Below are 21395 nucleotides of genomic sequence, written 5' to 3' on the forward strand. Positions count from 1 at the left end.
CCTCCCTCCCTCCCTCCCTCCCTCCCTCCCTCCCTCCCTCCCTCCTTCCTTCCTTCCTTCCTTCCTTCCTTCCTTCCTTCCTTCCTTCCTTCCTTCCATCCATCTTTCTTTCTTTTTCTTTATTTTGACAGAGTCTCACTTTGTCACCCAGGCTGGAGTGCAATGGCATGATCTCATTGCAATCTCCGCCTCCTGGGTTCAAGCAATTCTTGTGCCTCAGCCTCTGGAGTAGCTGGGATTACAGGTATGTACCACTGCACCCAGATAAGATTTGTATTTTTAGTAGAGACAGGGTTTTGCCATGTTGACCAGGCTGGTCTCAAACTCCTGGCCTCAAGTGATCCACCCTCCTCAACCTCCCAGAGTACTGGGATTACATGCATGAGCCATCACGCCTGGCCATGGTTTGGTCTCTTTCATCACACTCATCTAAGGCTACAGAAATATCCTTTGTAGTGTCATTTGATTGTATGCATATTGGCAGAAGTTGAGAGGGGAGCTGCATGTTGTTTTGTACAACCCTGATGGACTATGGCCTATCCTACTCTCACATACAACATTGCCAGAAGATTATCTTCTGGGACCCAGAAAAATAACGACTTCCTATTTATTATTACCCACTGTGCAGAGGAAAGCCCTGACCACTAAAGAAGTTATCAAAAACTGTGGAAGCAGTCCTTGATTTTGAGGAAACTCAAAATTCAAGTTAGCATGAAACATTTTAAAAGAGGAAGCTTTTATTCAAATAACCAATTTAGCTTGTTTATGCTGAACTGCTTTATCCAATCTGAGTAGAAAGCCTGCTTAAGCACTGGAATGCCATATGGTTGGCCATAATTAAGATTCTAACCAGGCATTTTTGGTATGTATAGTAATTTCATTATTTGTAATAGTATATTAAATAACGATAATACATGTGTAGGGTGCTTGCAAAACTGGAATTATTAGTCTCAACGTATACATGAGGAAATTGAGGTTCAGAATATTATACGAAACTTCTTTCTAATCTCAAACAGCAAGTAAGAAAGTGAAGAATCTGGGACACAGTATCAGTTCTCTGACTCCATATTCAATGCATGGGTCTGTTTGTCAAAAGATTTGCTCTGAACTGCATAGATGCAGGAAGAAAGATTAAGGATGTAGAAGGACACAAGAAATGAGGGGGAATATAAACTAAGATTGAAAGATAGTAGATGCAAAAACCTCTCTTCACCTTCTCCAAACCACTCAATGGCCTCTTCCTAGCCTGGAAATGTAACCGCTATCTGTTTCACCTGGGCCTGGAATTGTGTGTGTTTGCTTGGCGTTTTGGACATGTTGACTGATCCTACGTAACAAGAGCACTCTGAAGATGTTTTCAGAAAGGCTGCCTGAATTTGCTATAACATGTACTAGTTCTAGCAAAACACCAGGAATTGAGGAAAAGCCTATTGCCCATCAGTTTCCAATATTAAGGAAGAACAAACTTATTTCTATAAGGGGGTTGGGGGACATCCTGGTTTCATTTCAACCCAGGCACAGGAGTAAACAGCTTTCTCAAGACAGTGACCCTCAACCGCACAATGGCAACACTCTCAGCTTTAACCCACATGCCTTGTGTCCAGGTCTTCTGCCTTCACTCTCAGGTGCACTGAGCCTCTTTGCTCAGACAGAGCCCTCATTTGATTTGCACACACAACCGAGTTGAATGCAGTCACTTCCAGTTAGGACAATCAGAGAATATGGCTGCATTTTGAAGATGAAGAGAAAACTCTCCACATATACTCAATCCTCTGGATTCTTAGATGTTTACAAAGAAAAAAGGGGACAGCCTTGTATTATTTTCCCAAAAAAACATAGGTGATAGGACTCTAAATGAGATTTTTTCCTTTTTCTTAAGAGAACAGCTTTAGTCTGAGAAAGGGTAAAGAAGTAACATCCCAGTAAATAAAAAAACAGCAACCTACTACTACCAACATGTATGAGAGCAGACTATGACTTCTGTATTAAGGGGAATGATGAATGTTTTCACATTATGGGAACCGTGTTAAGCACAACCTTAAAATAGTGCTTTAGAGATAGGTGAAGACATAGAGAAATTTGTCTCTACACTTTAAACCTTTTCTCTCCCACAAGGATTTTTTAGTAAGAATCTGTTTTTACTGGAGCTAAGAGAATGTGAAAGAAAATTTCTAGCCTTGAGTGTTGCTGCCACCTACATGGCGGGAAGACTACAAACAAAACCTAACACCTTTCAGACAGGCATCAGCTGCGGTATGCTTTCTATGAAAATGTACTTTAGAAATCTCCAAATTTGTTTATTTACTGCACTATCCTGAAGGCGAGTTAGTATTTGTTAGTTTCACCTCATTTTCTATCTCAAATTCTTGCAGACATCGGAGTAAATGGTTTTGCTTAGATTGGTGGGGATACACTGATTATTTGAAATAGAAGCTGATTCAAAGAATTCTTCCTCATTATAAAAAAATCCCAAGTGCAACTTGATCCCCATAGCTATGTCCTAGGGAAAGGACGAAGGTTCTTAATCTCACTGTACTACAGGTCCTCCCTATTTCCCACCCTAGCCGATTCTAAAATACACACACACCTCCCCACCTCAAAAAAAAAAAAAAAAAAAAAAAAAAAAAAACGGAAAATGAAATGAAACACTGTTTCCTCAATTGATTATACAGTAACTATAAATTGATGCTAACGGGGATAACATAGACGTCACAATTCTTTTGATATTGATCAGAGGGGTTATTTCTGATAAGAAATGTACTTGACACTACAGAATTAACCAGAAACCTCTTTAAAAGTCTAAAGCAAACCTGTGATATGTCAAGAACATCATGGGCTGTCTTTTTATCTTGGAAGGCATCATCCAAGGCCACGATGCTGTTACTGAGGCTGTGTGAAAACACCTTCTCCCTAGAAAATATACATGCAAGATCGAAAACCTGATTGATGACTTTACAGATAATTGCAATTAAAATGATTGCTAAGTGAATAAATGATGAGTTTTGGAAGCATGTGCCAACTAATTATTGCTATTACACAATGTTACGAATATTGGCGTTTCCCTGGCATTTGGCACTTTGCAGATTTAGGCATAGTGTACTATGGCCTAAATATGGACTAATTATCTTTAGTGTTAAAAGCTTTGTATTCTTGAATAAAAATCATTGCTATTTTTCCAATAGCAGGATGCTGAAGACAGAAAATGACCCTAAGATTGATGTTAGGAAAATATGCTCCGTGCAATGAAAAATAGGCATTTGGAGGAACAATGTCAAAGGAACAATAAAATATGCTCCGCTTCACGCCCACCCTGGAACTCCTCCTGGTTTTGTCCCTGCCAAGAGGGGAACCATTCATGTGGTCGCTTGAATGGCCTCCCCACACCCTTTGTGGGGCTGGAGGTGGGGGCTGTGTGAGAAGCCCTGCATATAATAGGTGCCTAATTTCCCCCAGTATACCTCTAGAAGTAAGCCATTTCAGACATCTTCATTGGTTTACGGCTTTAATTTTCACATAGTATTAAAATAACTATTTCTTACCATTTGCATCGTTATAATCATGCTTGTAATGATGCAATTGTCACAGTCCATTTACCTGCAGTGTGCTTTCTGGGGTATAGGTGAATTTATCTTAGACTTCACAGGCAGGATCCAAGAGTAGGTGGTGGCAAAGCAAAACAAAACAAACAAAAAACAGTAATCAAGAGAAATATATTTTAATACAATATTTATAAAAATTAAATTACTGCAAAAACTCCACAACATCAACATTTTACATAAAGATGGTATCTGAGAAGGTCAAGATGAAGGTGAAAAGAGTAAAGGAGTTGTACCAGGACAGGCCTCCCATGAGACACATGCTGTCTTCCAGGGGCCCCAAATTGGATGGGCGTTTCCAGCGGCATGCACTTATGGAGAGACCTGTTAATTTCCAGTTTACCTTCTCCTACCTGCTACCTGCAGGCTCCTTGTTGAGCAAATTACAATGTGAGGTGATCTGGGGACTATTGTACATGAAGCCGTGCAGCTTTATCTGAAAGATATCTACTCAAGAAAGTTTTAATTTTGCAACTCTTTTGGTTAAGCTAATTTTTTAAAATTTCAAAAAACACTAAGTATTATGCAAATGTTTACAAAGCAATTACTTTCTTAGGAAATTTAACACAATTTTTGGCATTTTACATATAAGACAACATTTTGTGGAGAATAAAGGAGTCTATAACACTGCTTTTATATAACTGAGCAATTAAAATGTATGAATATAAAACTTAAAAAATTGAATGAGTCCATTCTGTGAAAATAAGGCTTTAAAATCAATTGGAATTAATGTAACCTGAACTTTCATTTTAAACATATGGCATAAAATTTAATTTTAAAATACTCGATTATTATAATGTGCCCTCTAAGGATGAAAGAGAAATAGTATCTTTTCTAAAGTGTTCGTTATAATAATTATAAAAGGATTCTAAAAATACAGAACACTGGAAAAAATGTATAAGAAAAGAAATAAAAATCACCAAAGCTATCATCTAAAGATAGAATATGAATATTTAACAAACCATATTCTATCATTTTTCTAATACCATCACGTTCCAAGTAGCCTTAATTTAGTTTCTAAAATAGTAACAGAATGTTTGATACCTGGTGCTACTTTTTAACCGTGTGTTTCTAGCATTATACATTTTTCCTTATATTTGAAGTGTTTAACAGTGTTCATATTGCTTTCTAGTACCTCTGGATGAGCCCTATGAGAAAGCTCTCCAACACAGCGGAGGGAATGAGGCTCTGACAAGCACAGCAAGCACACGGCCTGGACACACTGTCGAGGAGCCTCTGCTCTTAACCCTCCATGCTTTCCAGATACTTTTTCCTGCAATATACAATGGAGCCAATGTGAAACTCAACAGCAAGTCAAAGAATCAAGGCTTGCAACCTTGAAAATATGATATTCCTTTGGGGGATATACCATATATACACACACACACACACATATGTGTGTGTATCTATATCTATCTATCTATATATATATATTCATAAATATCACCAAGATGATTACCAAAAAAGAAACACAAGATAAAATTTTTAAATAAATTATTTATTACAATGACAGGAAGACTCTGGATACAAACACATTTGCTAATATAATCACTCATGGCTACCTAGGGCTAGATGTACAAAAGGACACCCATATCTCATCAGGTGAAAGACAATTTTGAGTTTCTGGGTGTAGTGCCAAGTGGTTATGATTACCACGTATGTGGTCCATCCAGTTAACTGTATGACAATTTGCTATTTCAAATTCTGTCATAACAGAAATTACTGAAATATGTTGAATGCCAGTCAATATAAAGAAACCATTTTTAAAGAGACTAGTGAATTTGTGTCATAAACACACTTGTATATGGATATTAGGAGAGCATTGCTTGAATATCTCTAAAACTCTATTTTTAGGAATTAAAAGTTTTCACAGTTAATGATATTGGTCTTCAGAATTCATATTGATAAAAGCAAACTTTAATTAGTCATTTAACATGAAAGTTTAAATTTCAGAGATTCTAACATGTGATGTCGAAAAATCCTAACATTTCCATTTACTAATGTCAGGGTTGTGCCAATTCTAATTTGCTGTAGCTAGTAATATCAGAAAATATTTATCAGAGATTCAATATTGATTTCATTAGACCTGATAAATGCTAAGTATGGCAACTATTAAAACCTATTTTTATTCTTGTTTCTAAAAGGGAATAATAGGATGTAGCTATAAAAATAATGAAGCTTATTTTTCATAAACATATGATAACTTGAGCATCCAAATAGGTTTTAACATTTAAAAATGCCTCATTTGAGAGGACATACACTTATTTGATATTGCCATCATTCAAAATGCTTTTGGGAGTGCTTACAATGACCTTGACAGCTGGTATACAACATGCTAGAAAATATAATCCATTGCCTAACTTGCTGCCTTCCTTTATTTTGAAACTTGTTTGAAGTGGCTTTTGACTGTTTCTAAAGGAGGAGGAATATATTTATCAGTTTTCAAAAGATGATAATTTTCCATGATTATTCATATTAACACTATGTTAGTTTCTAAAGTTCAACTCAAATGTAATTTCAAGCAGTAAAATCAGATTTTAGGAAACAATGCACACTGTAATCTACTTTAAGGGAGTTACACTCATTTGACATCTTTATTCTGGTATGTTTATTCAGGCCATCATTAATTACAAGTTCCTTAAGGGTACAGCCCATGTCATTTCAATTACATAGGTCACTTTTCTAATTTCCCTATCTCTTGTCTACTGTATCCCAGCATAAGACCTGAGGCTGGTCCCATGCTCGAAAATGTTTCTTTAACTGAAGTGACTTGAACTTCTCTATTAGATACATACATAGATAGATATAGCTATATATCATATATTTAATGCTTTACATCCCCTTTTCAATTACATAGTTCTCTTTTCTAATTTCCTCCTCTCCTGTCCCCTGCATACCACCATAGGACTTGAGGCTGCTCCTATGCTCAGAAATATGTTTCTTAGATTGAAGTGACTTGAACTTCCCTATTAGATACATAGATAGATAGATATAGCTACATATCATATATTTAATACTTTATATCCTTTTGTCTATGGATTAGGCAATATTTATATTAATAAGATACATAGATTAATAATATTTTGATGATTTTATGTAAATTGAGGAATGGTACAATATAAATCATAGTGAAAAAATCAGATCACCGAAGGCTTTAACAGAAGAGCACTTTATGTCTATTCCTATTTATGCTGTTTGATATATTTTAGTTTTAGAATTCCTGCTAGTCAAGCTTCTTTCTGGGAAAAGACCTACAAGAGTTTATACTTAATAAGGATCAATTGTGATATGCTGCAAGTTGATTCTCCTTCCCTAGTTCACATCTACATGGCCAACAAGATCAACCTTTAGCTAAAGACATTAGCCTCAATGTCATTAGAAGTCCAAATTAACTCAACAGTACAAGGTTTGTCACTCTTATACTTTGTATCACTTATTTGGGCTAATTGATAACTAAATGGAACTGGTTATTTGCTGACAACATTTCATGCTTAGGGATGAGATTTACTGCAGTAATTGATCTGAATTAAAGCATATCCACTAAAACAAAATATCCTAACCAGACAAATCAAAGTTGGTAAAATTTTAGATTAAATACCTTGAAGCAACATTAAATTTATAAGCATTGTGTACTACATTGGTCTTAACATTGTTTATTATATAATTTAGGGACTAAACGGATAAGAGAAAATTTAAAGCAGTATTGAATTTGTGTCTGTGGACTGGCATTCCCTGTTGGAAATATTAACAGAAAAAGTAAGAAGCGGGAATAGATAATGATCTAGACAATATTTTTCTAAAATTAGATGAATTTGAATATTTTCAATCAGTATGTATTGCATTTTAATCAGCATGTATTAAAATCAGTTTTAATACATGGTCACTAAAGTATTAGCAAATCTACTACAGCCTAATAACTTGACCAATAACAACAACGCTTTTATACACTAATAAACAGATTGCATCGTTTGGATTTCTTAATTTGTCCAAATTCAGCTCCTACTGATGAGATTCCATTTAAGACACCTTGCAGGGGCAGACCTTTGCTATCCATGAATGATGCCTTGGCTCACCTAGGAGAAAAGCAGATATCTTGGGTTATATGGTGAAATCCAAAAGACAAAAAAGAGAAAGACCAAGAGGAGGGGAGGCAGAGAGGAAATGAAGAACAGATACAGAGAGGAGGAAGGGAGAGAATGAGGAAAAAAAGAAAGAAAGGAAGAAACATATTGCTTGTAATTTCTACATGTCTTTTCTATCCTAAAATAAGACAATATAATAAAAATTTACTTGTCTTATAAAGTAGATAAATACACTTTAATTGCACACATTATTAATAGCTTGGGTTTTTTTTTAACTGCCAAGGAAGATGGAAGTTTTCTATAAGAAAAATTTAGTTTGAAATTGGTAAATTTCCATAAATTTCAAACAGCTTAATTGTTCTTAGGAAAATCCACAACTGCAATTTTAGGGTCAAAATTTATTAGTTGAAATACTGTTTGAGTTAGAGAATCAAAAAAGTATTTATTTCTCAGACTACTTGGATGATTGTCTTTGTAGGCTAAAAAAAGCCACTCATTTAAAATCAAATTGACTACCAAACTAATTGGAACATTGTTCCTTAATAACTATTTCAAAACACATTTATATTAATGACATGTCTATGAATAGTAACTTTCACTCCTACTGGCAAAAACTGTGGTTTAGTTAAACCAATACTGTATACTAACTGTGTGTGTGTGTGTGTGTGTGTGTGTGTGTATTAATGTATACTTTTACATTCTTTAAAAAATATGTTGATGTTTGAATTTTGCTCTTGGGTAAATTTTAATAATGTGATATTGTTAAAAACAACTTGAAGAAAGTGCTTATATCTTCCTACTGGAATTGCTCTTAATTCTTCTAGATTTTTTTTTTTTTTTTTTTTAGCACTAACCATAAGAAGCGTGTTCTCGATGGCCATGATTGATGGGCTGCTCACACATTCCACATTTTTTCTGCTTCATGCATCATCATCAGCCATCTCCAACACTCCAGTCCTGAATCTGTCCTACTTTCTGTTACCTGATTTTTGCTGGTGATTCATGAGCCAGAATAGTAAAAGGAAAAAAAAAAAAACAAAAAAACTCCACCTTGGCTTTTCACAATGTAGTATCTCCTGGAAACTCTGTGAGAATCTAGTTTTGGTCATCAGACTCATGCAAATGTAATATTGATTGACAATGATGTATATAGATCTACATACATAACCTGCCTTATAAAAACCACAAAACTGTTCTATTAATGGCAGAATGCATACTGATTATAAACTACTTCAGAATGATGTGGAAACACATAAATGCATTTTGTTGGACTTCTAATTCTCTCTTGTCGCTATTATTTTCAGCAGAAGCTACTTTGGAGTGTGCACTGTTTCTAGTGCACTAAAAAGAAAAATTATTAATTTTCCAAGCCAATATGGTGACAAAAGCTTAAGGTTTCTCATTAACCCTTTCATAAAAAATTGTGACTGTCACACTAAATTTTCTATCATCATGATTTTAAAGATGAGGAGCTAGAAATCCTTAAAAAAAAATTCTGAAGAATGAAAAACGAGCTTTAATCACTGTGAAAGAAACAGTAAGAAGTTAACCAGCAAAAGGCTCCACTGAGCTATTTTTGTGATAACGTCTTTCAGATTCAGAAGCAACCAGGCCTTAAAGAGCCAAAGAAAGAAAGCCTAATGGCCCTAAAATCTCAAAAAAGGGAACTGCAAGTTCATGATATTGTCTCAGTGCTTCTATTACTAGACATCAAAGTTATTCCCACAGGTTTCAGAAACGTATAAATGCCAGTGAAGGAGCAAGCAGACTTCACAGAGTCTGAGCCGGAAACTTCATTCTGGGATTCACCTGTGAGTCAAAACTCTTTGCTAATGAATTATTCCAAAGAAAAGACATTGCTGAGAGATACTTTTCCCTATCAGACAAGACCTCCAGGTTCACTAGCAGGGTCAAAGTAACAGGAATGCTCTGGTCTAAAGGTGCTTTGCCTACCTTAATGGACTTCAGGCACTCACCTGGGTATACAGCTTGAACCCATAAAGAGATCACAATGGCATGATGAATAAGGTGGAGTGCTCTAGAGACTAGGTGAACAACCACTCCACAAGGCGTCTAAATTGTGACCTACATGCAGACTGCAGCCCATTTACAAATGGGTCATCCTAGTCAATTCAGCGCTGGAGAAGGAGTGATGCCAATACAAAAATAAACAATCTACATACTGAGTTCAAGCCCCATTGTATGCAGAGGTAATACACGAAGTGGTTCTTTCTATTTTATATACATTCAAACAACTTGGCTTTGTTAATGACATTTTAAGACTCTCTATCAACATCTAAATATCAACTTCACTTTTTCCAAAAACTTAGTTTTTCTGTGCTTCAAAGTCCCTTTTGCTTTCTGCATATGAAAATGCATTTGCATCCACAATACAAAACCAGAAGAGTTAAAGTCAAGTGATATTTACAGGATTTGCAAAGAAGAGAATTTATGTGGAATCAACAATATATAAAGCAATATACTTGAACTGTGCTTGCATGGAAAAACACTTTTTTCCATTTTCTATATGCTGTTCAAACAACTGATCTATTCATTAAAATGATGTAATAATCACATTAGTCATTTAGCATTGCATAGATAAAACCATGTAAGTTCAATATCCCTTAAAGTTAGAAGATTGACCACATTCAGCTTTGTAACTGGGGGATTTTGCATGTACATAAAAATGTTAAAAGGAATTTTGAATGGGTGAGAACATTCCAGTTGAAAATGGTAAGAATGTGCATTCAGAATCAAAGGCACTCTTTTCCATGCAATGACTAAAGAATACACTAACGCAACTACAAGTTTAGCTACTGAAGCACCTCTTCTGGTTTGAAGACATCTTCCCAAATCTCACCACCTAAAAATCCCAAATTTGTTTCTTCTTCTGACTGGGGTAGTTAATATTTCTTCTGACTGGGGTAGTTAATATTTTCCAGAGAAACACCACTCACATGTGGTAAATAGAGGTAACTAAACTGCTAGAGGAATGCTTATGGTTTTGGAGTCCCTACATTTTGAAAGACTTGATATTTTGAAGTTAATGTTTGGGCTTTGAAAAGTGGAAAGTCATGTTTTTATAGTTCAAGAATGTCCTTCTCTGCCACCAAATTCACACAAGAAACATAAAACTTATTTTCCTCCATGTTCAATTTTAAGAATTTTGCCCATCGAATACTCATGCTTCAAGGAAACACACTCTCTCATCAAAATCTTTCTTACTAAACAAGCACCTCTGTCAGAAGTGTCTTAATTTCTTATCACAGAATTTTATCCACACAAGGAGCAATAAATAATTCATGTCACTGCCTCTTTGTTGTGTGTCCCTGAACTGCGCAGAGCTGGAAGGCTGACAGCTGTGTCAGGACAAGCACCAAAGATCTGACATGACAAGTGACTAACAAGTTTCTTTCAGTTCATAGCGAAAGAAGACAATGGCCCAAAGTGCAGAAAGAAATCCTAAAACAAAATAAAACTGTTTCTTTCTTTTTAGCTAAGTGTTTGCTATGAGCTTATTTCCAACCCACAAGCCCTGGTCATTTTATAGGACTGCCCAGCCCCCTTTATTCCTCACACTGGCTTGGCCATTTACTCCTGGCCACGGATCAATATGAGCAATTCTTGGAGAAATACGATGTCTCCATGACAACCAAGCCACAAATTCTCAGTGGAAGGCAGTGAGACCAGTAGTGAACTCTCCAGAGGTTTCTAGGCCTATAAGGCAAGATGTCTGAAAATGCAGGAATGGACAGAGGAAAAAGCCAGAGTAATTCATTCTTTATTACCAGTATAATGATGTCCGATGTATAGAACAGTACTCACTTTTTGAGTTAAGATTTTTTATCAGCACCTATATTTTCTAATTAATCTTTCTTTCTTGATAAATGCTTTTGTGTGTATCAATCAGATAGAGAATGTTATATTTGAATCTCACTCCCATTCCATTCATATTAAGCGATGACAGAAATTTATTCTACTTTTGAAATGATATAAAGCTGATCTATTCTTATCAAAAACAATGGACAGTTAGGTAAAAACTTGACTCATAGATTTACCTGCCTGACAAAATGAGTAATGGAAAACTGTGTATTAAGACATTTTTAAAACCTAATCAAAATTCAGCAAAATTAGTCAAAACTAAAAGTAATGGATAAATAATTTTTATTATAGAAATGTAACACTACCATTTACCCTCTCCCTTTTAGAATGAGACTCATCTACATTTTTCTTTTAGCTGTTATGGCAGGGGGTGGGGTTAACTTGCTCATTAAACATTTCTGTCATTGCTAAAGATGCCATTTCTCAGTTCCATGGGATCTGAACGTAGAAGTGTGGTTGAGAACAGGCACACGGCAGCAGTCCATCTTCGGAGGAATCTTGGTGGAGTGAAGAGGACTGATATACAATGCCATCGCCACTGTGCCTATTGGGGTTCCGAGATGACTTAGGGGACCTGACATAGATTGCAGGCTGCACCTTTCAGTGAAAATTAAATCTCAGTAGCTCTCCTTGGGGAAGGATCAGGGGACTGTTTGCAGCTGCCCCCTGTCAACGAAGGCTACAAGATTTGGAAATCTCTTAACTAAGCTGACAGGCCACAGAGAGGATGAATCAAAAATATGATACATGGATCAGCACACAAAGATGTGAGAGGGTAGAGGGTACACAGGAGCCAGATAAAACAGGAACCACAAATATTAAGTGGAGGAGATATTTAACTCTTTCATTCATGATCATAAGGTACCTTCTAGCACCTTATAACTTTATAATTATCCAGGAATGTTCATTCAACTTTTACAAGATTTTTTGCTTCTAATTCATTAGTTGTTAAGGCTAGGCATGCTTCAAAACGAAACAAAAATAGACACAGAAATCTATGTGTAAGTGTTTCTAGCTGTAACCTTCTAGTACATTTCTCTCTTATTTCTATGAAGGATATATACAAATATGTAACTTTGACAAAGAATAGCTTTTATTGCATGAGAGAAGGGTTACTATTTTCTAGACTTTATTTTTCCCTAAACATTTGACAGTATTCATTACCGTTATGCTAAAATCCTCTCATCCCAGTTACAGTCCTGTTTGTTTCTAGGAAGGTAAATTGAACTGTAATTATGACAATTTCTCTTTTCACCCCCGTCTGTCCACTTCCTCTCCCCTCTTGTTAGATCCCATTATTTGAAATATTGAAAATGTTGCCATTTCTCTATAGTTTCCAATCTCTGGCTCTATTAACCATTTAGCCTAAAATTGATGATAATGAACTAATAGTGTCAGCTTCCCTTCTCAGTCATAAAGCCTTTGTACTTCCTCCAACTGAATTCTTGATGAAAGAGGAAAAGATAACAGCTCCACACTGTGACCCCTGGAGGTGACCATTAATTTGACAGTGCAGCTGCTAAGAGAAAACAGCATTACAATGTCCTCTCCCCTCACCCCCTTCCAAGGACCCCAAAGCTGTGTCAAATTTATCATTTTATACTTGACTATTTTTAAATGGCTTTCACCTGGACTCTCAGACTCTTCCAAGACACATCTGTCAGGCATGTCCTCCACGTCTTGGAAGTTTGCCGAGTTTGAGTTGCTGTCATGCTTGACCGGACTGACTGGAGCTATTAAAAGAGAGAGAGAGAGAGAAAGAGAGAGAGAGAGAGAGAGAGAGAGAAGAGGGAGGATGAAAAAGTAGTAGCAAATACCATTAAAACATTTCCTTCCAGTTCCACAGATATTTCCAGGGACACACTATGTAAACACAAATAATAAATTGAAATAAAATGTATCCTCTAAGTATTTATTGGCAGACATGTAATTAGTTGAAAAATCTATAGATGTGACTTTATCTTAGAAGAAAAATAAGTTCACGGCATCAGCTTAAAAGCTACAAAGTAACAAAGTGATCTCTTCGAAGTAGAAATCGTATTTTTAATGCATAAATCTAAAACAATATAGTCAATTAACGGCAATAGAACACAGAGAGAAGAACATCAGGCTAGTCAATTAGGAAGACCAGCTCTGTACTGGTGGCAATGGTTCCTCTCATTGCACAAATCACAGCTAATGAACATTTTGTGCGCATTTCGGCTCTCTTTCATTAAATTAAAAACGATGGTACCAAACACCAGAAAAAGTAGTAGTATAAAAAGTAAATTTTAAAATGTAGCATGAATATACACTGAAAATTGTAATAAGAAGGGCTGTTGTTTCAAATGGTAGGTCTCCAGACAACCAAACTATCGTGAGATATTGTAGGATTATGACCAGAAACAGAAGCTAGTACAGAAGTCTAAAATTTCCTATAAACCCATGGTATCCACTGATTCTGTTTGAGAAACAGACTCAAGTTTCCACATTTTTCCACAAGTTGTAATACTTGCTCTGTGTCGTCTCCAGGAAGTAACATATTTCCATATTACATTTGTTCTAGAAAATAATTGTCAGAAAAAGTGGGCCTTGTCTTCATGAAGAAGCTCAGTGAAAAAACAAAGCAAAACAAGCCTGCAATAGCATAAATTAGGTCACAATTAAGCCAAACGTTCTAAATATATAGATACTGTTGAGTACAATGGAATTTTATTTATTGTAAGTTGCTGCAGTAAACACCACCACTGATTTGATAACACATGCAACATATTTATAAGCCATAAATGCAATAAACAAAATATATATTTACAATCATACATAAGATGTTTGTTGGCACAGGGGAGTGGGCCTGGACACTGTTTCTAAACTTCTGTTAGGAGACAAGAAAGCAAGGCAGAGGCTGAGACTGTGCTCCTTCACACATTTGGTACATGACACAACGGTGTTCCACCCAAGGTCCAGGCAGCATTAGTAGTGTTCAGACCTGGCACACTCCTCCACTTATTTTAATGGAGTGTGCATAGCACTGATGTTTGTAACCTGAAGACCACATAGAAAAACTTTACAGAAGACTAGTAACACGATTCTGTTTTAAATTCTCCCCGATTGTTTCACCAACTCTCTCAGTACACAGATATGACTTCTCTGTTCTATCAAAATCCCAGCGTAGTTAGAATTCACTACTTCTCTAAAACCTTTTTTGGGGAACAAAATGTAAGAAAAGCACGAAATTGCTATTTTCAATAATAAATCTGATCTTTTCATTTTAATTCATACATTTCTGTGGACTTCATATGCAACAGTGTCTAAGCCATAGAAGGTGTTCTTGAAGGATCTGTGAAATGAATGAATGAACACATGAATGATGCAGAGGTACCATGCTAAATGTCCTCCTAATCCAAGAGGATATGTGCTTTCAATTATCTTTTCAATGGGTCTGTTCAATTTCTTGTTAGGCCAAATTGAGACCAAGGATGCATGTTTGCAAAATGGTGATGTGGGTTAGTTTGTGACACTGAAGGAGAGGATGTGTGGCCTATGTAATTATTGATGTAGCTGAGTTTAATTTTCTTCAGTTTAGGTCATACTTACAGATTATTTTTGAATCCATAGATTTTTTGTGAAATGTTTAAGTGGTATAGTTAAATGTATCAGTTTCATTCAGAATACCATTATGTTGGTCAAGATTTCCTGGCCTACTTTAATGATTTTTATCTCTGTATATCTTACTTGATAATTTTCTGAAATATTTACATTGGTATTTGTAAAAGGAAATAAATCATATAGCTAAATCTATTACTAAAAGCCAATGAGGTAGCACCTCTATTGATTTGGGCAAATGCATTGCACTTGCCATCCAACACACTATTCTTTCATAATTTAAAACATTCCTCCATTCATTCATTTATTCATTCCTTCAAAAAATATTTATCAAGCACCAAATAAATATTCAGAAGATACTGTTTTAAATCAGGGACCTCACAGAGGAAGAGGACATGGTATTAGACAAAGTATATGTCTGCAACCATTCTTTGTGGCAATAAAGTGGTCCAAGAATGAACTGACATCCCAGACCTCTCAAAAACGCCAGAAAGTTAGGTGTAGTTTTAGCTGCATGATCTTCATTAAACTCACACTAGTAGGTACCAGGTTACTACTTTGCTTCCACCTCTGATTTTGGGGGGTCTGGCTTGTGTCGGGGAGGGGAAATAAAGATGGTTATTCTTCAGATATTGTACTTGGTTACAGATTAGTTTCCAAATTTGAAATGATACAAGCTTTGTCATTTTTACTGGGTAGTTCCTAGGGCAACCAATTAAATTTACTGTAGAAGAAAGAGCTACATTCTGCCAGTTGGGAATAGCAGGCATTGGAGAGGTTAATTACTGCCATTCTACATTTTCTTTCTTTCTTTCTTTGATAGGCTAATCCTTGCAATTGTTCTTTTGGGTGTCTCCTGTGATGTTTCATCATTGAACTCTGACATGATATGTGACCAAGGCTTCTCTAATGAATCACTTCAACAATGATGAATCAACAAATATTGATCTAGTGTTTATTATGGGTAGAGCTCTGTGTTGGACTGTGAGGGGTAAAGACATGAAGGCACTTTTAATGTGCCCTCATACAACTTGTGCTCTAGTTGAAGTATGATGAAGAGTAACTAGTAGGAGCACTGGAGACAACATTCTAAGAGGGACATGGTTTTTAGTAGTGCAGAGGCGAATTCTTCTACAACAGAGTAGTCTCAAGGTAAAATTTGAATTAGACCTCCTTGAGTAGGAATGTGGAAAACCCAAAGGGAGCTCATTCAAGGCAAAAGAAAAGGGTGTGAACCTAGGCATGACCAAAGATACACATTATCCTAGTGCCACGGATATATTCGTTAAAGCTGCTGCCTACTTTGGTATGCATTTTTAATGAATTCTCTTTACACGTCTCTTTGAGCTTTTTCTAAATTGCTGTTGTTAGCTAATTCTTCTCACCTGTGAAAGTTAGCTATAGACAGGCTTTTCCTTGCTTTAGATAGTCAATAATTTGATCTTTACTGATGGTGGGCCCATTTATCACAGTAAGTTGTCCTTTCACTATACATATTGACTTTTATTTATCAATACCAAAGTCCATTTGTAGCTCATCACTAAAGTTCTTGGATATTTTCAGTAGTTTTTGAAGGTGCATTTCAGAGCCTGGCAGAGAGATACTTTTGACATCAATATAATGCAAATGGTTGCTACACTCATCTTTAGTTTAAAATCAACTGTTATTTCCTTTGTAATGGATTCTGAAATAGTCCAGATTTGGAGGTAAGGGGCAAAAAAGACAAACTCTTCTTGACAGTTCTGCCACTGAAAGACGTAAGGCTATTCCATTTACTCATCACATGCCTCAAAATATTGATGACTGAAGGGCCAGTGTTCTAAATATCTTTGCAATATCTTTGGTAGCTAGATAAGAGAGGAATCTATGAACTTTGTATGGATGTGTTTCACTATGGTGTATTTAACTATTAGTGTAATTCTTCTAGATCCTAAAGAAATGAATTGTTCGACCAAAGACAACATGAAATCAATAGTTTTTAAATCACATTCGAGAACACTGTAAGAGGAAATTCAGGAGATAGTATGAGGAAGACTCTATAGCAGGATTTGTTGTTAAAATTTAAAAAGTGGTAGCAGGGCCATCAGTGGTAATACTCCTCCACCTGCTCTGTTCTCTATTTTTGGTTTCAGTTAACCTCTAAAAACTCCCTTCTACCCTTTTCTCGTTACTTGCAGAAAGATGGTATTAGCTGTTAAAGGGGGCTAGGCCTGGGCAGCAAACAACTCCCCCCAAAAACATCTCCACGTCCCCAGCAAAAGAGTGGCCACTAGAAAAAAGTTTCCACCCACATCCACAAACAGTGGCTGAATCTTCCAAGCTAGGCAACTGCTGTTGGACAGACGGAGCCCATTAAAAAAATCCTATAATTCACAGTATGAATAAAATCTACAGTCCTAAATAACATTTTCAATACAAAGACTTATGAATGATTTAAAAATAGATCTCATTCATCATCTGTATCGTGGCTTTTTGGACGTAATGAGGATATATATAGGAAAATCATTAATAAAAAGAGCAGTTTGAAATGTTGGGCAACTGAATAGAATAAACCACTGTAGTTACCAGACAAAATCCAAACAAAAATCTTAATTACACACTAATCAGAAGCACAAAAATAATGTACAGGATGCAGAGGTCAGGAAACGCTAAAAGATAGCTCAGGCCTGTGAAATAAGGAGTGAAAACTCTAAGACCTGAGTTCAACACTACTAGCTCAATATGGTAGCCAAGAGTTGAATACCATCCTGCTTTATAATTCAAATCTCTCTCCAATTTTAAAGAGTCACTATAAAATAAACTAAAATATAGCATTCTAGAAGTATGGAAGTGAGAAAGCTGCACACAGTTCAGGTAGAAGAAAATATTAATGCAAAACTGGCAGATCTCAAAAGACTGCAAGGTATTTTAAACCAGAGGGAGGCATAATCTGTGAAAAAACATTAAGGGGTAACACCAAATTTGTAAACAAAGACAAAGTCATTTGAACAGACTCCAAATTCAGTTTATAAGTGGAATCTCTCTGGACAGATGTCTTATCAGGAAAACGTGTCTGGCTAAAGAGCTATGTACACATCACCCTTATTTTAAGAGTATCTAGCCGGGCGCGGTGGCTCAAGCCTGTAATCCCAGCACTTTGGGAGGCCGAGACGGGTGGATCATGAGGTCAGGAGATCGAGACTATCTTGGCTAACGTGGTGAAACCCCATATCTACTAAAAAATACAAAAAAAAATTCATTTAAATACACACAGAGAGGATTAAATTATTGACTATTTAGGCTTAGGGGAAAAATCTGTCTATAGCTAACTTCCACAGGTGAGAAATATGGCTAGACTACCCAGCCAAGTTCAGAGAAGACAAATGAGAAAGAGGTATAAATTGCTTACTAAATCTTTTAAAACATGGTTGTATGCCTCTCAAATACAAATATTGTTCTGTTATTCAGGATTTTGAGCAAAGGGCTGCCTCAGTAAGGCTGATAAGCAATACTGCACTTCTAGCCTAATGCAAGGCACAAGGTAGGTACTCAAGAGTATTTATCAAATGACTGGGTGAAACTGCTAACAAGGATTCCTAAGAAGTAAAACAAATAAAAACTTTTAAAAAAATGATTAATTTCACTTGCAGTTTTAAGGGAAAAATCTTGAGGTCTAGCTAGGGTTTACAACTCAAGCTTAATCATACATGTCCAAAAACCTCTTGTTAATGCCAACAGGAAGTCTGCATAAAGAAGGAAACCCCGTCTGACTTATTTTTGGATGGAAAATAATATTCCACACTGGTCAGCCTCCATATATATTTATTTATTTAAAAAAGAATATTAAAAAATTTTCATTGAAGAGATGAACTTATGAGTTCCCAGGGAGGGAATGTGTTGTATTGTTAAAAAAAAAAAAAAATCCTTAAACCAGAGGATCTGGGTTTCAATCTTACCTCTGCTCCTAATAGTGCAATCTTGGGCATGTCATTTCACTTTCCTAAACTCAAGTTCTTTCCTTTATAAAATGTGGGAGTTGAAGTACACAGCCTCTTTGATACCTTCCAGCTTTGAGACTCAAATATTCTGCCAACTAAGAATCCAAGACCAACCAACTACTGAGTATACAATTGAACAGGATACCAAGAGGGTAAATAGCCACTACACTAGTGTGGGAACTAATGAGGACTTCTGAGGCCCTTTCTGAATTAAGGAAGATTGGCATTTTCCTAAAAGAGAAAGTGTTCCTTCTTGGTTTCAGTTTCCCAGCGATAAGGAGGTTCTCAATGATTGTTTGTTGAACAAATGGACAAGGTTATGGAGCAGTGTGGTGTTCCTGTGGACTCATACTCTCCTCAATCCAAAGGGAGAATCAGTATATTCCCAACTCTTTCTATTTCTTTTATATGTAAGGATGGGGTCCATGAAGTCATTTTGTCCTAGTCAAGCCAGGCATGAAAGCCAACTCAAATAAAATTATCTAAACTCTCAGAAGCTGAAAGAGACTATAAGGATATAGGACAGAGGGAGTATTACAAAGAGAAAATGTGTAGGTTGGGAAGCAGAAAAGAGTAACAGGGAATGGTACAACTGCATTTCTTCCTCCTGCTACATTTCCTCACTCCCAACCAGAGTAATTTTAAGAGTTCCCATTGGGAGGTTTGCCTGGATTCCTTTATGTTCTTCTTCAGAAGACCATTTTTTGTGGCAAGCAGTGTTCCAAGGAGAGAGCTGGTGAGTAGATGAGCAGATACTTAAAGAAAATTTCAATAATTTCCATGACTTTGGTCTCTGAATATTACTGAGTAAATCTCTTCTTTACCAAATTGTAGATAAATATAAAAAATAAGAAGTAATGTTTCTTTTTTTTATATTTATCTACAATTTGGTAAAGAAGAGCATTTCTAGATACAAGAAGTTAATTGGTCAAATCAGTAAGCTCAATTCCAGTTTTTGATACTATAGAGATAATGAAGAAAAAGAGATTCAGAAATATCTGAAAGGATCTGTTCATCACTAAAAGAAGTATGGTGGTGAATGATGGCTAAGAATGTATAGAAATTAATTTGCACTCTGTATGCAATTTAGTTTCTGCAAAGTCATTTGTTTTCTATGGTAAATACAGAAATGTATTAATTTTACTTACTGTTCACAAGTTCAAGAAAATACTAAGTTGAAAGCAGGAATACATTCAAAGAAGAAAACAAATAGATACCCACATATTCATAAATTGAAGAACAGTCAGTAAAGGGAAAACTCTGGGAGGAATTTATAGTAAACTTCCCAGCTTGTACTTGAAAATTTAGAAGGAGGCCAGGAAAACAAAAGACCCTTCAATCAAAAGAGCATCATGCTAACATTTGAGACTAGAGATAAACATGATTTATATATGAACTTAAGATAAGGATTCACATCACAGGGCAATTTAAACCAAGGAAAAGCACCAAAAAACACTCCCCTCTTCAATCAGTAGGAGAGAAAACTGTTAAATGGCACTAGCACTGGAATTCGTAAGAGCAGCAACCTTTCCGCACACTGAACCTAAGACAACACCATCAGTGTGGGGAGAATGGTTGGCAGGCAGTCTCAAATTCCCAGCTGATAGTCGTCTCTATCTCAAGGGAAAGCGTTTGTCTCAGATGGTTAGTCAAGTGTCAGAGCTCTTTCATCTCCTGGATAGGAAATGGAAAATAAGAAAATCACATTATCTAGACTACGGCTCCGTTTTTTAGTTCTTTGTCAACATTAAGAAGGATGCAAGGAAGAACATGTCTGAGTTACCATATTTTGTATCATTAGGCTGAGTTACTCTGAATGTGACTATTTTTATTTGAATGACATCAAAGTGGTATGTTAGTGTACTTGAAAACATATTGAGATTGAATGAAAGATATGCTTGGATGTTGATAAGTATTTTACCACAATATGATAATATAATCAGTAGTGAGCATCACTTTCTCACACCCCACACCCCCCCATATGCATTTACACAAGACATAGAAAGCATAGGTGGTCTGTTGGCATCAGCTGGTTCTTACAGTCACACATCTCAATGTAGCCACTCATTTAAAAGTATTAGTTTTATTGAGAGATAAATAACAGAAAGGTGCCTTCTCAAATCCTCAGGCTGTCTCACTGCATAACACTCAGTATTTGGACTAATATCTCCAAGAGATGGTTGCTGAAAATACGAAAGTGACTTTGATAAGCAGTAGAGTCTCATTTGATATTATACAAACTAGTGACATCTATAAATAAAGGATAGGAGAAACAT

The 21395-nt window shown here is 36.0% G+C and overlaps 2 protein-coding genes across 4 annotated transcripts in view; both read right to left on the minus strand.

The window, feature by feature from the left end:
* ARPP19 (cAMP regulated phosphoprotein 19) overlaps positions 1 to 21395 on the minus strand; it is a 974666-nt gene that overhangs the window by 951126 nt on the left and 2145 nt on the right. The window lies entirely within an intron of this gene.
* The window catches only part of WDR72 (WD repeat domain 72), a 233094-nt gene continuing 216777 nt past the window's right edge, over positions 5079 to 21395 (minus strand). For 2 of the 3 annotated variants that reach the window (XM_050797919.1, XM_050797918.1), the window contains exon 19: positions 7577 to 13293. In XM_050797919.1, the coding sequence (XP_050653876.1) occupies positions 12968 to 13293 (326 nt within the window). In that variant the 3' untranslated portion in view covers positions 7577 to 12967. Of the gene's footprint in view, positions 13294 to 21395 lie in introns of all 3 variants that reach the window. The other variant, XM_050797920.1, reaches the window with a different exon arrangement.

This window comes from Macaca thibetana, chromosome 7 (assembly GCF_024542745.1).
Source record: "Macaca thibetana thibetana isolate TM-01 chromosome 7, ASM2454274v1, whole genome shotgun sequence".
NCBI classification, from domain to species: Eukaryota; Metazoa; Chordata; class Mammalia; order Primates; family Cercopithecidae; genus Macaca; species Macaca thibetana.